Source organism: Aotus nancymaae, unplaced genomic scaffold, assembly GCF_030222135.1.
Source record: "Aotus nancymaae isolate 86718 unplaced genomic scaffold, 86718_ANA_hifiasm-v0.15.2.pri h1tg000016l, whole genome shotgun sequence".
Classification (NCBI taxonomy): Eukaryota; Metazoa; Chordata; class Mammalia; order Primates; family Aotidae; genus Aotus; species Aotus nancymaae.
Window position 1 is genome coordinate 1,409,890 of NW_026988428.1, and position 17,932 is coordinate 1,427,821.

The 17,932-nt window shown below is 35.5% G+C and overlaps 1 protein-coding gene across 20 annotated transcripts in view; it reads left to right on the top strand.

Moving 5' to 3' along the window:
* ANKS1B (ankyrin repeat and sterile alpha motif domain containing 1B) overlaps positions 1 to 17,932 on the top strand; it is a 1,270,775-nt gene that overhangs the window by 581,405 nt on the left and 671,438 nt on the right. For all 20 annotated transcript variants that reach the window (XM_012469266.3, XM_012469273.3, XM_012469264.3 and 17 more), the window contains exon 12: positions 8,757 to 8,937. In XM_012469266.3, coding sequence (XP_012324689.1) covers positions 8,757 to 8,937 — 181 coding nt within the window. The remainder of the gene's footprint in view (positions 1 to 8,756; positions 8,938 to 17,932) is intronic.

Genomic DNA, 17,932 nt, shown 5'->3' on the forward strand with positions numbered 1-17,932 from the left:
GTATCATTTTCAATTTATTTCATTCATGTTTGTAGTTTTCATTGTAGAGCTCTTTTATTTCTTTGGTTAATTTTATTCCTAGATATTTTATTTATAGCTATTGTAAATGAGATTACTTTGTTCTCTTTTTCAGATCATTCACTTTTGTTACATATAAATGCTACTGATTTTTGTATGTTGATTTTGTATCCTGCTACTTTACTGAATTTATCAGTTCTAATAGTTTTTTGGCAGAATCTTTAGGTTTTTCAGAATATATAATATCATGTTATCTATAAACAAGGCTAATTCAAATTCTTCCTTTCCAATTTGGATGCCCTTTATTTCTTTCTCTTGTCTGATTACTAGCCAGGACTTCCAGTATTATGTTGAATAAGCTGAAAGTGGGTATTTTTGTCAAGTTCCAGATCTTAGAGGAAAGGCTTTCAGTTTTCCCCCATTTTGTATGATACTGTGGGTCTGTTGTACATGGCTTTTACTGTTTGAAGTCTGTTCCTTCTATACCCAAGTTTTAGAGGGTTTTTATCATGAAGAGATGTTGAATTTTATTATATTCTTTTTCAGCAGCAATTAAATCAATTATGTAGGGTTTTATTGTCCTTAATTCTGCTGGTATGAGGTATCATTTGATTGATTTGCATATGTTGAACCATCCTTGCATCTCTGGGAGAAATCCCCCTTGGATCGTAATGGATGACCTTTTTAATGTGTTGTTGAATTTGGTTTGCTAGTATTTTGTTGAGGAATTTTGCATCAACATGCATCAGGAATATTGGCCTGTAGTTTTATTTTTTTTGGTGTGTCTTTGTCCGGTTTTGGTTTCAGGGTAATACTAGCCTTGTAGAATGAGTTCAGAAGTATTCCCTTCTCTGTTTCTTGGCATAGTTTGAGTAAGGTATGAATTATTTATTCTTTAAATGTTTGGTAGAATTCAGCAGTGAAGCCATTGGATTCTGGGCTTTTCTTTGCTAGGAGACTACTAGTTGCTCCTAGGAGCCTCTAATGATACTTTGAATTTCTGTGACATCAGTTGTAATGTCTTCTTTTCGCTTCTCTTATTTTATTTATTTGAGTCTTCTCTCTCTTTTCTTAATCTGGCTAAAGGTTTGTCCATTTTGTCTTTTCAAAAAACCAAGTTTAAATTTTGTTCAGCATTTATAGTGTTTTCTCCAATTTTATTTATTTTTGTTCTGATCTTTATCATTTCTCTTCTTCTAACTTTGGGTTTGGTTTTCTCTTGCTTTTCTAGTTCTTACAATGCATTGTTAGGTTATTTGAAGTTTTTCTACTTTTTTGATGTAGGTGCTTAGAGCTATAAACTTTCCTGTTAGTTCTGCTTTTGCTGTAGCCCATAGGTTTTGCTATGTTGTCGTTTCATACCATTTGCTTCAAGACATTTTTTAATTCCCTTCTTAATTTCTTCATTGGCCCATTAGTCATTCAGTAGCATATTGTTTAATTTCCATGTGTTTGTATAGTTCCAAAATTCCTCTTGTTATTGATTTCTAGTTTTATTCCATAGTGGTTACAGAAGATACTTGATATGATTTCAATTTATTTTTTACTTTTTTTAAGACTTGTTTTGTGGCTTAACAAATGGTCTATGCTTGAGAATTATTCATATACTGAGGAAAAGAATGTGTATTCTGTAGCTGTTCATTGAAATGTTCTGTAAATACCTATTAGGGTAATTTGACCTATAGTGCATATTAAGTCTGATATTTCTTTGTTGATTTTTCTGTCTGAATGATCTGTTCAGTGATGACAGTGGGTTGTTGAAGTCTCCAGCTACTATTATATTGGGGTCTATCTCTCTCTTTAGCCCTAATAGTATTTGCTTTATATATCTGGGTGCATATATATTTTAAATTATTATATCATCTTCTTAAATTCACTCTTTATCATTATGTAATGACTTCTTTGTCTGTTTTTATAGTTTTTGTCTTGAAGTCTATTTTGTCCTATCAGTATAGCTATTCCTGCTCTTTTTTGATTTTTATTTGCATGGAATATCTTTGCCCTTCCCTTTATTTTCAGTCTATGTGTGTCTTTATAGGTGAAGTGTATTTCTTGCAGGCAGTAGATTGTTGGGTCTTGTTGTTATTGTTATTTTTAATTCATTCAGCCACTCTCAGTCTTTTTACTGGATATTCTAGTCTAATTATTCAGTATTATTGATATTAATGAGAAGAACTTATCCTGCCATTGTGTTATTTGTTTTCTGGTTATTTTGTGATCTGCTCTTCTCCTTCCTCCCTCTTTTCCTTTTAGTGAAGGTGATATTCTCTGCTAGTATGTTTTAGTTTCTTGCTTTTTACTTTTTGTGTATTATTATAGAATTTTTAATTCGAATTTACCTTAAGGCTTGCAAATAATTTTTTATAATCTATTATTTTAAACTGACGGCAACTTAAAACTGATTGCATAAACAAATAAGCAAAGGAAAAACTAATAATAACTGTAGCCATTAAGTCTGTCCCCCTACTTTTTTTTAATTTTTTTTTTTTTTATTGTATATTAGGTTTTGGGGTACATGTGAAGAACATGCAAGATTGTTGCATAGGTACACACTTTTGTTGTTTCTATTTATGTCTTATATACTGTCTACATCTTGAAAAGTTTTAATACTTATTATCAGTTTATTTTTTTCATTTGTCACCTCAAAATGAGTTTACACATGCCAAATACAGCATTATAATATTCTGTTTTTCTGTGTACTTAATATTACTAATGAGTTGTATACCTTCAGATGATTTCTTATTGCTCATTAACCTCATTTTTCTTCAGATTGAAGAACTCCCTGTAGCATTTCTTGTAGGTAAGGTCTAGTGTTGAAGAAATTTCTCAACTTTTGTTTGTTTGGGAAAGTCTTTATTTCTCCTTCATGTTTGAAGGATATTTTCACTGGATATACTATTCTAGGATAAACCTTTTTTCCTCCAACACTTTAAATATGTTATGCCACCCTCTCCTGGTCTGTAAGGTGTCTACTGGGAAATCTGATGCCAGGAGTATTGGAGCTCCATTGCATGTTATTTGTTTCTTTTCTCTTGCTGCTTTTAGAATCTTTTCTTTATCCTTGCACTTTGAGAGTTTAATTGTTAAATAGCTTGAGGTAGTCTTGTTTGGGTTCAATCTACTTGGCATTCTTATACTTGGCCTTCTTATACTTCTTATACTTGAATATTGAGATCTTTATTTAGGTCTAGGAAGTTCTCTGTTCTCACTTTGAATAAACTTTCTACTCCAGCCACCTTTCTCTACCTCCTGATTAAGGCCGATAACTGTTAAATTTGCCCTTTGGAAGCTATTTTCTAGATCTTGTAGCCATGATTCATTCTTCTTAATTCTTTTTTCTTTTGCCTTCTCTGATTATATATTTACAAATAGCCTGTTTTGAAGCTCACTAATTCTTTCTTCTACCTGATCAATTCTGCTTTTAATAGATTCTAATGCATTCTTCAGTATACCAGTTGCATTTTTCAGCTCCAGAATTTCTGCCTGATTCTTTTGAATAATTTCGGTCTCTTTTTTAAATTTATCTATTAGATAAATAGTATTCTGAATTCCTTATCTACATTATCTTGAATTTTGTTGAGTTTCCTCAAAGCAGCTTCTTTGTTCTCATTTCTTTTTTTTTTTTTTTTTTTTTTTTTTTTTTTTTTTTTTTTTGAGACGGAGTTTCGCTCTTGTTACCCAGGCTGGAGTGCAATGGCGCGATCTCGGCTCACCGCAACCTCCGCCTCCTGGATTCAGGCAATTCTCCTGCCTCAGCCTCCTGAGTAGCTGGGATTACAGGCACGCGCCACCATGCCCAGTTAATTTTTTGTATTTTTAGTAGAGACGGGGTTTCACCATATTGACCGGGATGGTCTCGATCTCTTGACCTCGTGATCCACCCGCCTCGGCTGTTCTCATTTCTTTTTAAAAATGTTTAATTTAACTTCTATTTTGAGTTCAGGAGTACATGTGCAGGTTACATAGGTAAACTTGTGTCATGGGGGTTTGTTGTACAGGTTATTTTGCACCCAGGCATTAAACCTAGTGCTTATTAGTTATTTTTACTGATGCTCTCCTTCCTCCTACCGTCTACTCTCTAATAGGCCCAGTATGTGTTATTCTTCTCTATGTGTCCATTTGTTGTCATAATTTAGCTCCCACATATAAGTGAGAACATGCAATATTTGGTTTTCTGTTCCTGAATTAGTTCGCTAGGATAATAGCCTCCATCTCCATCTATGTTCCTGAAAAAGACATGATCTCATTCTTTTTTGTGGTTCTATAGTATTCCATGGTATATGTTTATATATCCCACATTTTCTTTATCCAATCTGTCACAGAGGAGCATTTAGGTTGATTCTATGTCTTTGTTATTGTATAGTGCTGCAGTGAACATAAGTGTGCATGTGTCTTTATGATAGAATGATTTATGGTCCTTTGGTTATATACCTAGTAATCAGATTGCTGAGTCAAATGGTATTTTTGTGTTTAGGAACAGAAATATCCTCAAAATTTCTGTTTGATGAATCACTACACTGTCTTCATAGTTGTACTAATTTAAACTCCCATCAATAGTTTATAAGTGTTCCTTCCATTGGAATAAAAGAAAAAATTGGCAAATGAGATCTAATAAAACTAAAGAGCTTCTACACAGCAAAAGAAACTATCAACAGAGTAAACAGACAACCTACAGAAGGAGAGAAAAATTTTGCAAACTATTCACCTGACAAAGGTCTAATATCCAGCATCTATAAGAAACTTAACTAACAAGTTTACAAGAAAAAAACAACATCATTAAAAAGTGGGCATTGGGGGCTGAGTGTAGTGGCTCACGCCTGTAATCTCAGCACTTTGGAGGACGAAGTGGGTAGATCACTTGAGGCCAGGAGTTCAAGACCAGCCTAACCAACATGGCAAAACCCCATCTTTACTAAAAATACAGAAATTAGCCAGGCATGATGATGCTTGCCTGTAATCCCAGCTACTTGGTAGGCTGAGGCACAAGAATTTCTTGAACTCAGGAGGTGGATGTTGCATTGAGCTGAGATTGTGCCACTGCACTCCAGCTTGTGTGATGGAGACTCTGTCTCAAAAAAAAATAAAATAAAATAAAAAAGAAAGAAAAGTGAAAAATACTCAAAAGACACTGCTCAAAAGAAGACATACATGTAGCCAACAATTATATGAAAAAAGTGCTACATCATTAATCATTAGAGTAATTCAAACCAGAACCACAATGAGACACCATCTCATACCAATTCTGAATGCCTATTACTAAAAAGTTAAAAAATAACAGATTCTGTGAAGGTTGTGGAGAAAAAACAACACTTATACAAATTGGTGGGAGTGTAAATTAGTTCAACCATTGTGGAAGAGAGTGTGGTAACTCCTCAAAGAATTAGAGTTAGAAATACCATTCAATCCAGCAATCCCATTACTGCATGTATACCCAAAAGACTATAAATCATTCTTTTACAAAGACATATCATGTGTATTTTCATTGCAGCACTATTTTTTTTTTTTTGAGATGGAGTTTCGCTCTTGTTACCCAGGCTGAAGTGCGATGGCACAATCTCTGCTCACCGCAACCTCCGCCTCCTGGGTTCAAGCAATTCTCCTCAGCCTCCCAAGTGGCTGGGACTACAGGTTGCACCACCATGCCTAGCTAATTTTTGTATTTTTAGCAGAGACAGGATTTCACCATGTTGACTAGGATGGTCTCATCTCTTGACCTCGTGATCCACCCACCTCGGCTTCCCAAAGTGCTGAGATTATAGGCGTGAGCCACCACACCTGGCCCATAGCACTATTCACAATAGAAAAGAGATGGATCTCATTTCCTACCAATGATAGACTGGATTTAAAACAAAATGTGGTACATATACACCATGGAATACTATGCGGCCATAAAAAAGAATGAGATCATGTCCTTTGCAGGAACGTGGATGGAGCTGGAGGCTGTTATCCTGAGCAAACTAATGCAGAAGCAGAAAACCACATGTTCTCACTTATAAGTGGAAAGTAAATGATGAGAACACATAGACACACAGTGGGGAAAAACACACGCTGGGGCCTATTAGAGGGAGGAGGGTGGGAGGAGGGAAAGGATCAGGAAAAATAACTAATAGGTACTAGGCTTAATACCTGGGTGATAAATAATCTGTTCAGCAAACCCCCATGACACACCTTAACCTATGTAACAAACCTACACATGTATCCCTGAACTTAAAAATATAAAAAAGGAGGTTCATTTTAACGTTTCAAAAACCCAGTGTGAGTTTCATTACTTTCTTTCATCTTCCAACTACATCATCTGGAGAGTAAGAAAGGGATAGGAAAAGCTCACTTCTACTAATTATTGTATTTGATGAAAGTTAGTCACATGGCCTAACCCAAATGCAAGTCAGGCTGGGAAATAAAAGGAAACCTATAGTTATAGTTTTATTGAGCACTAAATTGATAGGTGAAACAATTCTGTAGAACAGCAGTGGCCAATATTTTCTCTAAAAAGCCAGACATAATAAATATTTTAGGTGTTGTGGAAAATATGGTTTGTGTTGCAACTACTGAACTCAGCAATTATAGTACAAGGGCAGCCATAGACCATAACTAAATGAGTGAGCAATGGGTGCAGTTTTGTTCCAATAAAACTTCATTTATAGAAATAGGAAGAGGGCCCGATTTGAGCCACAGGCCATAGTTTGCTGACCCTGGCCTTAGGGCATGATTAAGTATAATGCTTCTCATTTTTCATCACCCTTACTGCTATATGATACTGAAGCATAATCATTGGATTGCTTGTCTCTTCTTCCCTCATACACCATCCTTCCTCCCACCCCAAGTCTATATTCATACGGAAAACAGGGGCGATGTCTTACTTGTTTTATTCCTATCACAGTACTTAGGTACATGATATCTGGAATTTAGTATACGTTCAGCAAATATTTGTAGAATGAACTAATATTGCAAAAATAGCTTGTTTGCTTTCATGATTGCATAAAAAATTGTGTTTTAAAAGCAATTAGAACCATGGGTGGTCAGGATTCAGAAACGTGTATTTAAGAAACATTTAGAAGTGGAGGAATCATATATATCATTTGGCTTGACCTTTAAAATTTTTGAGAAGAAACATAAGAAATGTGGTCCATTGCCTACACATAAAGTGAAACAAAAACACAACACGACACAATAAAACAAAGCCTAGAATGATGTGCTCCATTGGAGCCAGTGCTATAGCTTATGCCTTTCTTTTTGCTGTTATAGAATGTAGTGGAAAGGACATTCAATGTGAAATTGAGATTCAGTGGTCCCAAGGACAAACATTTCATGAGAAACCAAGCCTGACATTAAACCATGATCTTTTATACTTCAAAAGCAACTGAGTCCTCTGGGGGTACTAATTTGAATTCTATTACTGAGTTGATGTGTCATAATAATAAATGACTTGTACTCTCTTGCATAACAATGTTTATACCTCTCAACATCTTTCATAAGAATATTTGGTGAAATATTGGTGAAAGAATAAATCATATTGTGATAATTTACACACTTTATTTTTTAAAAAAACTGTACAGTGCAGATATTTTCCATATGATTATCTATTTTAGATTATAGACTAAATGATATGATATCTACTTGGAAAAAATGATATGATAAGCTGAAAGAGACAGTAATTTGAATATTTTGCAGGAAAATTATCTGTGGAGTACAGTGATTAACACATATTTGAGGGTGACAAAAACATTAGCAAACCAAAGGTTAATTGTACTTTGTGGAATGTAAAGTACAATAAATGTTACCTTATTATAAAAAGTTTATATTTGAACTCATAATTATTATGAGATTTTTAATATTTCAGTAATATAAGCTAAAAAATAAAAAGTAAGAAAATTTGAGTTCATTCCTGAGAAAAACACACACATTTGAGAGGCAAAAGGACTACAGTTTTTCTAAAGGACAATGTTAGAAGCTCTGCTAGGCAAGAAAAAAAACGTGAATATAATTAAAACTATGGGGAAAAAAATCCCAGAAAATTGCTATAGGGAGTAATTCATTACTGACAAAGGGTATAGATTATATCTGCTATTACTCCATAATTTTAACTTTTATGTTTAAATTGACTTTTCTTGCTATTTGGGGATTAATTAAAATTCTTAAAAAAGAAAATCAAAGTTCACTACAAATACCAAGCATATTCTTAGATCCTAGAAAATGTTCCATATAACTTTGCTTAATTCTGATGATAAAATTCCAGCATCTTGTACTTGAGAACAATATCTAATGCCACTAATTCCTTGGACTATTTAAAGAATAAACAAATGGAACTGCCTTAATTATTCTTCGATGTTGTAAGGGCCCTTTTCTTATTATATTCTGTATCTTCTGGGTCTGGCAAATGCCAGATACTTAATAAATGTTAGTTGAATGAAAGGTGACTTAAAGTTGCAACTTTCAAAATCAATTACCAAGAGAAATTTTGTGCACTATATTTTTACAATCTTCTGGGGAAAGCAAATGAAAAGCCTAAGTTATCACATCAACTATGCCATAATGTTTTCTCCTTAAACAATTTTTTATTATTTAATTCATCAAGAAATTATTTAATATGTCTTTGTAAAGCACAATTATATTTTAAGTATAAAACACAGATAGTTTTTAACAGAAAAAAAATTACCACTTAGATTAAATTGATGGGGAGATTGGGCTGAAGATGAACATGATCATATTAATACTCTTGTCATGCTCATTTATTTTAGCCTAAACAGCGAACATCCATTGTGTCTTCTCTGGATTTTCACCGAATGAATCACAACCAAGAATACTTTGAAATCAACACATCTACAGGGTGCAAAAGCTTTACTGCCAGCCCTCCTGCTAGTCCACCCACTTCTTCTGTGGGAACCACAGAAGTCAAGAATGAGGGAACTGACCATACAGGTAAAGCAGTTCACTTTATGCAGCTGTATTTTTTTTATTTTGAGACTAAAGTCTTTAAGAGTTAGAGGAATTAGAAGGAGTCTTCATACAAATTGCATTGTTTTTAGTGCACCTCCATGTGTGGCAATGTAGGGCTTTAAGATTTTTGTCAGTGTGGCTGTAAGATTCTTTTTGAACACATGGATGGCCTTTTGGTGTTAGATATTAAAGATGATGATTTAATGTGATTATAGTCGTAAAAAAAACCCAGGAATCTAGAAATGTTCTACTCACTGCTATTTACCCCTCACCACACAGTGGTATCAACTAATGAACACACAACTTTATTAAGAGCTGCTTTGAAGCTGGAGAACGTGTATCAAGGATGTCTGCTAAAAAGGAATTATACAATGTGGCCTAGGCTGGCTTTCACCTATTTAAGCCATGTGAACTTGGAGAAGAAAGGTGCAGGGGGAGAAAATGCTGGGTGCAAGGATAAGATTAAGAAAAATAACACCACTCACTAGTAAAGTATACCTGGTTCCATGCAATCAGATTTGCAAAGCTTTCTTTATTTCGGGCACAAGGAGCTAACACCTGGTAAGGACAGGGGACATATTAGAAATAAGAGAAGTGGGACCCAAGGAATATCCTGCCCTGACATCTAATTTACAATAAGAGTTAAAGACAAATAAAATATAGAGACAAATTTCTCAATTTTAAATGTTTTATTTGGGAATCAAGAATTGCAATTTGTGACATACTCACAGGTTAGATGGTCTTTATTATGTTGGAAGAAGAGATGGTTAGAGGTTTCATTAAAAAAATGAAAATGTTACATAATGCTCTTTGAGAAAGTTCATTGGCACTAATAATGTGTTGATGAGCTGGCAAGTTTTGATTGGTAAGTGATGGCGATGGGTGAAACTATTCTCAGAGTTGCAGCAGTTTGTTTCAGTAGCTATTAGATAAAACTGGTTTCAAGTTACAGTAGGCAGCTTCAGCAGCCAAGCTCATAGAGACTTACATTTTGGAACAGTGTTATGCACCCTAGATGCTTTCTCACCTTGACCTCTCAATTGTTTAGTTGGGTATAACAAGAATGACCCAATTCATATGGTCAACTTTCATGCAAGTAAACAATTTAATTACTTTATTTTCAACAGACATGATTCAAAAACACAGTAGATAGAATTAATTTGAATTTTAGAATCATGAAGTGTGGTCTGTGTGAGTATTCCATATTATCTTTGTTCACAGTGAGTATATATGTATGCTCATATGCTTACGTACATCCTTTAATCTGATTCTGTGTTTAAAAGTACTAACACAAACATTCCAGAAATATAATCAGAGAATTACTTACCCCTGGGAATAAAGCTGAGATTTTAAAAACTCTCAGCTTTTTACTGGGAGTGAGTACTGGGAATGATAAGATTGATATTCTATGGAAGTTATAATGTGAACTTTCATGGAAGCCAGAATGACATTTATAAAATGTAGATCAAAGAAAGCATGTCATTACCATGCTTAAAATGATCCCATTTCTTCTCATCACACTTAAAATAAAACCCAACTCCTTACCATATCCAGTGATGCCCAATTCTGCCTGGTTCTTGACCAGCTCTGTAACTTGACTGAACCCATCCTGGACCATACTGGCCTTCTTTGTTGAACATTCTGGTCCTAGGGCTTTTGTACTTTGATTCTTTCTGCCTGGAATCTCTGCTTTAAAATTTTCATGCAGCTGAGTGTCATTTAGGTTTTGGTTCACACGCACTTCCTCATAGAGGCCTTCCCATACTACCATATCTCAAGTAGATGTCCTCAATATGATAAGAATTATAATAATAAAAATGCAAAAATCACAATAATAATAAATGCTTAAAGACACTATGTGTCAGGAACTGTTTTACGCATTTTATGTATATCAATTCATTTAAACCTCATGACTGTCATATAAATTTGGTATTATCTGTAGTTAAGGAAAAACACAAAGAGCATAAATAACTAAAAAACAGTCCATTATGACAGAGCTGGAAAAAGCTCTGGTATGAACTCAAACCTGGTGCTAGCATTCATGTTTTTAACCATTTTTCTGTATCACTCTAGTCACTTCTATCAAATCATTTTATTTTCTTTTATCCATAGCCTTATTTGCTATATAAAATCATGTTGATTGTTTGTTTACTTATTTATTATCTTCTCTCTAGAATGTAAGCTGCAATAGATTGGTCTCTAGCACATTGTAGGCACTGAGGTCAAACTGCCAAAGTTTGATTACTAACTGTGAGACTGAGCCTCTTACCTAGCTGAGACTTGATCTCTTTGTGCTATAGTTTTCTTACTATAGAATTAGATTAATAATGAATTAATTAGATTAAATTACTCTGTACTGTAGTGATGCATGTAAAGTGATTAACACAGTTCCTGGCACATAGTTAGTACTCAATAAATGTTAGTAACTATTAGTAGTAGTAGCAATAACTTTGTATTCTCATCAAGCCTAGCATTCATTCAGTAAGCATTAAAATGTATTGTCTGCTATGTACTTGATCCAGTTTTATAGGACAGGAGAAATAAGATGTGATTTGTAAAAAAAAAAAAAAAAAAAAAAAAAAAAAAAGTGGTATGTGGACCACAGAAGGCTTCTGGGCATATAATTATTATTCAAACAATACTTATTTGAATGACTAGTTCCAGATTTAAAATCCTAAAATGGGGCAATGGTAGAAGCTTTGATACTTGCCTTTCAGAATGGCTTTCTTGGCTTTGTTTTAGTCAGTACATTGCTTTGGGGATGATCCATTTTCTGAATATTTTCAACAGGTAAAAATCTCTTTTCAACAAATTTTTCTGTCTCAGGTGGATAGAAATATTACTTTTTCCTCTTTATTCTTTTAATTAAAAGCAATAGAAATTTAGGTCTAGTCCTAAAGTCCTAGTGCCTTCTCTCTATTCTGATATTGACCACCAGAAGCAGAGGATCAGAGCAAACACATTATGCTGCTGCCAGGAGTTCAGTGGCATCATCCAAAATGTGTGGAGAAATTGTAATCATCAGGATATTTTCAGGTCTGACCTTTAAACAGAACTGAAATCTAACCTTTTGACAGTTGAAATGGTTTCCAATAGCATGTTACAATGGTTTTCTAAGATAATATTATCACCTCCACATTACCTAAACAATTTTAGGATAGACTGATATTTAGTAATAATGTGAAAGAACTGTTTGTTTTGCTTTACATTAAAAAGGAAAACTTTTAAGGAAGGCATTTGTCTACTTGCAAAAGTAGCATTTTGTTAGCTTACACATACTTAATTTGTTTTACTTCAGAGACATTGCCACCGGGTATATATTTAAAGAGAATGAGTTTGAGAGTCAGTTCTATCACTGATTTGCTAGATATTTCCCATCAAAAGCCATAACTTTCCTGATATTTAATTTGCTCCTCTGAAAGTGGAAATAATATCTACTCTTTAGGTGATTGTAGTAACAAATGAGTTTATGTGAATACATTCTGTGAACTTTGACAACTAATATTATTATTTAATATATCATAGCTATTGCTTAATATTATTTTTTGTTTTTTAAATGTTATTATTTGAAATCTGTAGTAGCTTTAGGATAGAGGGGCCTATTGTAAGTCTGTATGAGGTATGCCAAGGTAGCTAACCAAGCTTATCCCAAGATAGCTGACCTTTTCTTGACTCAGAAGTATAATTTAAATTTACTTATTAATCTACTTTTCATTTTATAAATGATTGCATGCACAAAAGAATTAATCTTGACCAAAATGGCATTTAATAGAACAAAGACTAATAGATCTTCAAAAATAAATTGTATGCTGCAAAACACTTTTAAATGAACCAGTGAATTTATTATAACAGAAGGCCATTTAAAAAGTAGCTTGAATTGTGATTAAAGCTTCAACTTGTGAATCATCAAAAAAGGTTGTTAGGATTAAAAAGCTTTGGTGTTATACAGTCTGGGGAATGATATAAATAGGTCTACTTTTAACTAGAAAGATCAACTCTAGTATTACTATGTAGTAGATTTGAGATGAAGTGACATTGGAGAAGGGGAGAAATAGTTTCATAGCAAGGGGAAAATATAAATAAATTGGTTTAAGAGACCAATTTATATTTTCTCTTAAACAGGGAAAGAGTAATTAACAAGTTATGGTCATTGGATATGCAAAAAAGAAGGGGAAGAGTTCCAGGAAGTCTCTAAAGTTTCTTGCTTAAGCTGATGAGTGGAAGGTGGATGTTACTCCTTGAAATGTAGAATATTTGTAGGTAAGAAGAGAGGGTGAGGGATAGATTATGTAAGGTGTACTAAGCCATTTCAGGACTTTGGCTTTAACCCAGAGTGATTTTACTTAGAGACAATTCAGGTCTTTCAAAGAAAAGTCACATGATCTTAACTTCTATTTTATGAAGATTAATCTGGCTATAGTGTTGATAATGGATGGGGAGAGAAAACAAAGGTGGACCCAGGAAAGCCAGTTAGAAGGCACTTGCAGCATTGCTGTAAGAGAGGGAAAGCAGCTAAGATCAAAAGTGAAGCATGGAGTTAGAGACAAATGGAGAGATGCTGGACATATTTTAAAGTCAGATCTGATGGGATTTCATGGTGAAGTGGACATGGTATATGAGAAAATGAGAGGAATTAAGGATGACTCCAAGACTTTTCTCCTTAACAGCTATAAGAATGGATTTCCTATCATTTGACACACAAGAAGTTTGGGGAAGAGAAGGTTTAATAAACAGTGAGAAATACCAGGAGTTAATTTTAGTTTGAGATGCCTACTGAATATCTGAATAGATGTGTCAAGTAGGCAGCAGAAGGTCCAATCTGGAGATGTAAATGTGAATGTAATCATTATATGGATGATATGCAGTGTGTGTAGAGGAAGAAGACCAATAACTGAGCTTGAGGAAGGGTGGAATAAAAGGCAGCACCAACAAGGGAGGCTGAGAAGGAGCAACCTGTGAGATAGAAGGAAATCTTTTGGTGAGTGTCTTATTCTGAAGTCAGGTGAAGAAAGCTATTAAGAAGGAAAGCATGATCGACTCTGTCAAATGTAGCTGATAGGTTGAGTAGGACAAGGACTAAGTTAGAATAGGTTCATGGATTTAACAATGTAGGGGGATCGCTGCTGACCTTGACAAGAGCAATTTGGTTGGAACTGACAGAGCCTCCTGTAGTGGTTTTAAGGGACAATGGGAGGAGAGGACTTAGAGTAATTATAGACTACCCTTGAAGGAACGTCTTCAAAGGGGAAGTTTTAAGTTATGATGAAGGAGAAAGAGGGGATGATGAATTCTATTATTAACCAAGTGGAGAGATTGGTTTTGGACAGGAGCATGAACAACAGACGGGATGTTTTTGTTGTGGGTGCAAATCCTGGCAGGAGATCCATGTGGTGGGAATCTGGGGAAGATCTGTTCTGATAGTTTTCATTTTCTCTACAAAGTAGAGAGCAGCAGCTTCAGTTGAAAACAGAGACAGAGAAGGAAGTGTAAAGTTTGAAGAAAGAGAGGAGAGTGTGAAATAGTTGTTTAGGAGAAACAGTGAATAACAAAGGAGGCATGATGTGATCACCTGGCAGCATTAAAGGCCCATTTAAGGTTTGTGTTCATGCATTTAGAATTAGATTATCTAGTGTGGTTCTGTGTTTTTCTCCAGCCCATGTCAGCTGGAGGATGCAGGTGCAGAATATTTGGAGAGTTGAATTTTGCATAGGTTGTGGTTTTGCTAAATGGGTATATTGAAGTGATTGAAGAGCAAGGAAATATAAATGCAAGGGAGTGTAATATTTAACCATAGTCTTCAAGATGAAAAGGGAAGCAAAAGAAAACAAGGAGATAATTAACACTGAAAAATCAATAGGATCTTAGGATTGGAGATTTCACTGGGGCAAAGGATTGCTAGAGTCAAGGTATTAAAGAAGAGAGCTGGAATAATAGTTCGATTCAGAGAATGAGATGCACATGGAACCAGGAATGATTATAATTATTGGCAATTATCTTAAGACCATGGGAGTGAGCAGCTGAATTAACCTCTCCTCTATCAACAGTCTTAAATACTACAATTAAGTCAGTACAACAATTTCCTGGAAGAAATGTTTGTTAACTTCTAAAGACATAACATTTACTCTGCTCATAATATTTAATTTTTCCATTTGTTTAACATATTATGATATAGATCACCTTTATCTGAGTTCCCTTCTTCTACACTTTGTCCTGCTTTTCTTTGAGGTGCAAAGGCTCCCCATGTCATTCCCTGGCTGCCAGTCTCCCTGAGAGAGGTCTTTCTTTCTTTTTTTTTTTTTTTTAAAGAAACAAAGAAAGAAAGAAAAAGAATAAAGACGAGGAAGAAAAAGGAAAAGAGAGAGAGAGAGAGAGGTCTTTCATTCAAATCTACTTTCCTAAGGGGCTCTCTCTGGACATGGTCACTATGTGTATCATTCTCATGTAAAACCTTTGAATGACCTGAGAGCCCACCTGCTAAGATATTTCAATCTCTTGGGTACCCTTAATGGTTGCAAGGGTGTTCTTCATTCCTTGGGTAACAGTTTTTTTAAATAGAGGTGGTGAGGAGTGGTAGAATTCTGGATCTATGTTAAAGGTAGAGCTAGTTATCTGCCTATCTATCTATCATCTCTCTATCAATCCATCTACATATATATTTGGATGAATTGGATGTAGGATATAAGAACAGAAAAGAGATCAAAGATGTGATTCAAAGATATTTGGTGCTTTGACCTTTGGAAAGATGGAGTTGATATTAGTGGAGATGGGAAATCTAAGTTTTAAACATTTTAATTTGAAATTCTGTTGGATATTCAAGTAGATATGTTGAATAGATGGTTGAGATAAGGATTTTTTCTTCAGTGAGGGTAGGCATGGTGGGAAGAAGCCATGCGATAATTTTATGCTTATCAAAAGCAAAGAGTATCCGTTTTAGAGGACGGAAAAATAGCACCTTAGCCTACCGTGAATGACTTACAAGTTCTGAATTCTGGATAGCTGTGCTGTGAATTGCTGGGAGAAAAGAAGCTGAGCATCACCAGTAATAACAGGTGTTCTCTGTAGAAAGCTGTGTCCAAAAGTTCTTTCCATATGAAGGATTTTGCGCATTAGCGCCGTCTCAAGGACACCTGCTAAGCAAGTCAACAGCCCTGGGTAACTAATCATCTCCAGTTTTGTTAGTAGTTTCAAACTATCACCTCCTGCGGGAGAAAACTGATGGGAGGAGAAAATCTAAAAGGAGTAAAGTGGAAAAGTCCTTCTTTCTAAGTGAGAGAAATAACAAAAACAAAAGCCTGTTAAGTGCTCAGCAGCATAAGATACTTTTCTGCAAAGGAGAGAAAACACTAGAGGAGAACTAAAATTAGAATGAAGAGGGTGGCATAGACCTCTCACGCTGATCAGGGATTGCCAGAAAGGCAAATGAAGGCCTGCATTTTAATTAGTTCACACGGCCCGGAAATAAACCTCCTGAAGCTGAGACGTCATTATTACAGCAGCCACTGGACACAGGCAGCTGAGGGAGTCTTTGGCCTCCAGCCGACAGGAAGGCCAGGAACAGGCTGCTGAGATGATTTCTCAACTCCAAGCTAAGATTCGGGGTGAGCTGATACGGAGAAAGTAAAGAGTTAGAGATAATGATGTGTGATTACATCTTTGGGACCCATTTTCCTAAAACTAAGTATATTAGCTGAGTTATTGATTGGTAAATTCAGTACTTTCAGTAGACCAGGATTTTAGGTACCCTGGAGGCAAGTATTTTTATATCAAATGCTGTATATAGATGTAATGGTAAATTATATTCTTGTCACTTCTTGATAAATCATGAAATGCATCTCCTGTACTCTTTCCTGTTTTCCCTGTGGTGTCACATGACTTTCACCCAGTGCCTTTGTGACAAATTGCACATCAGGTAGAAGGTAAGGTACAGGTTATGAGGTGCTTGATGAAGTGAAGAAAAGTTGACAGTTTTTCAGTTCTTAAAATTATGAAAATATATGGTTAGATAACAGGGTGATGTTAGTTAGCAAGTGCACGGGGACTTGTTTTCCCAAATGAAATTAGTTGATATAATACTACTGACTTGCCTAGTAAATGCTTACCCAGGGTGTGCCATTATGAGAAACTGCTGTGAGAGTATCTAAAGGGGATGACTGATGTCAAGCCAGTAATGACTGGGGCTCTGAAAGACAAATGAAGAGGACTTAAGTAGGCCAAGGTGGGGAAGGAAGATTATTCTTTTAAGAAGGAATAGCATATTTAAAAAACTCTCTGGGGTAGAAATTAACATGAAACAGGAGGTCAGAGAGAAAGGAGAGAAATGACAGGAGTTAAAGCTGCAGAGGGAGTAAAAGCCCAATCAAACCCTCGTAGCTACCTTCAGGATTGTAGTGTTTATCCTAAGAGCAACGAGAAGTCATTGACAGGTGTTTCAAGCAAAGAAAGATGATCTGATTTGCATTTTACTGTCTGGTGGCTCTTATTTTCTCTGTGAACTAAGAGCAAGGCTGTGTTTGGAGAGTAACAAAAAAGGGCAAAGATGAGATATTTGAGGAAGGTGAAGAAAGTTTGAATTAGTTTTTTGTTTAAACCCCTAATGAATGAATGGCTAATATGTGGGGCCTGAGAGCAGCACAGAAGGGATAATAGGGAGTGCGCATCCCTTCCAGTATACCTGTGGCCTGCAGGTGATATATTCTGGCCATTCTGGCCAGAGCCTGGAGCTTTTTCTGGCTGGTCACCTCAGCTCCCCTCACATTGGCAAAGTGGTCCCTCTGAGTTTCTGCCAGGTCTGCCATCTGTCTTTCCTAGCCTCTGCAGCAGTCACCTCTCCCTTGCCAAGCTGGCCCCAGGGCAGCCCACTTGGCTTTCAGCCCAGCTGCCTGCTGAGGCCGCCTTCTGGAGGCTCCAGGTACCTCTGGGTCTCATTCATAACTTAGGAATGTAAGTGGAACTCGGAAAGATCCCCAAGATCTTGCTA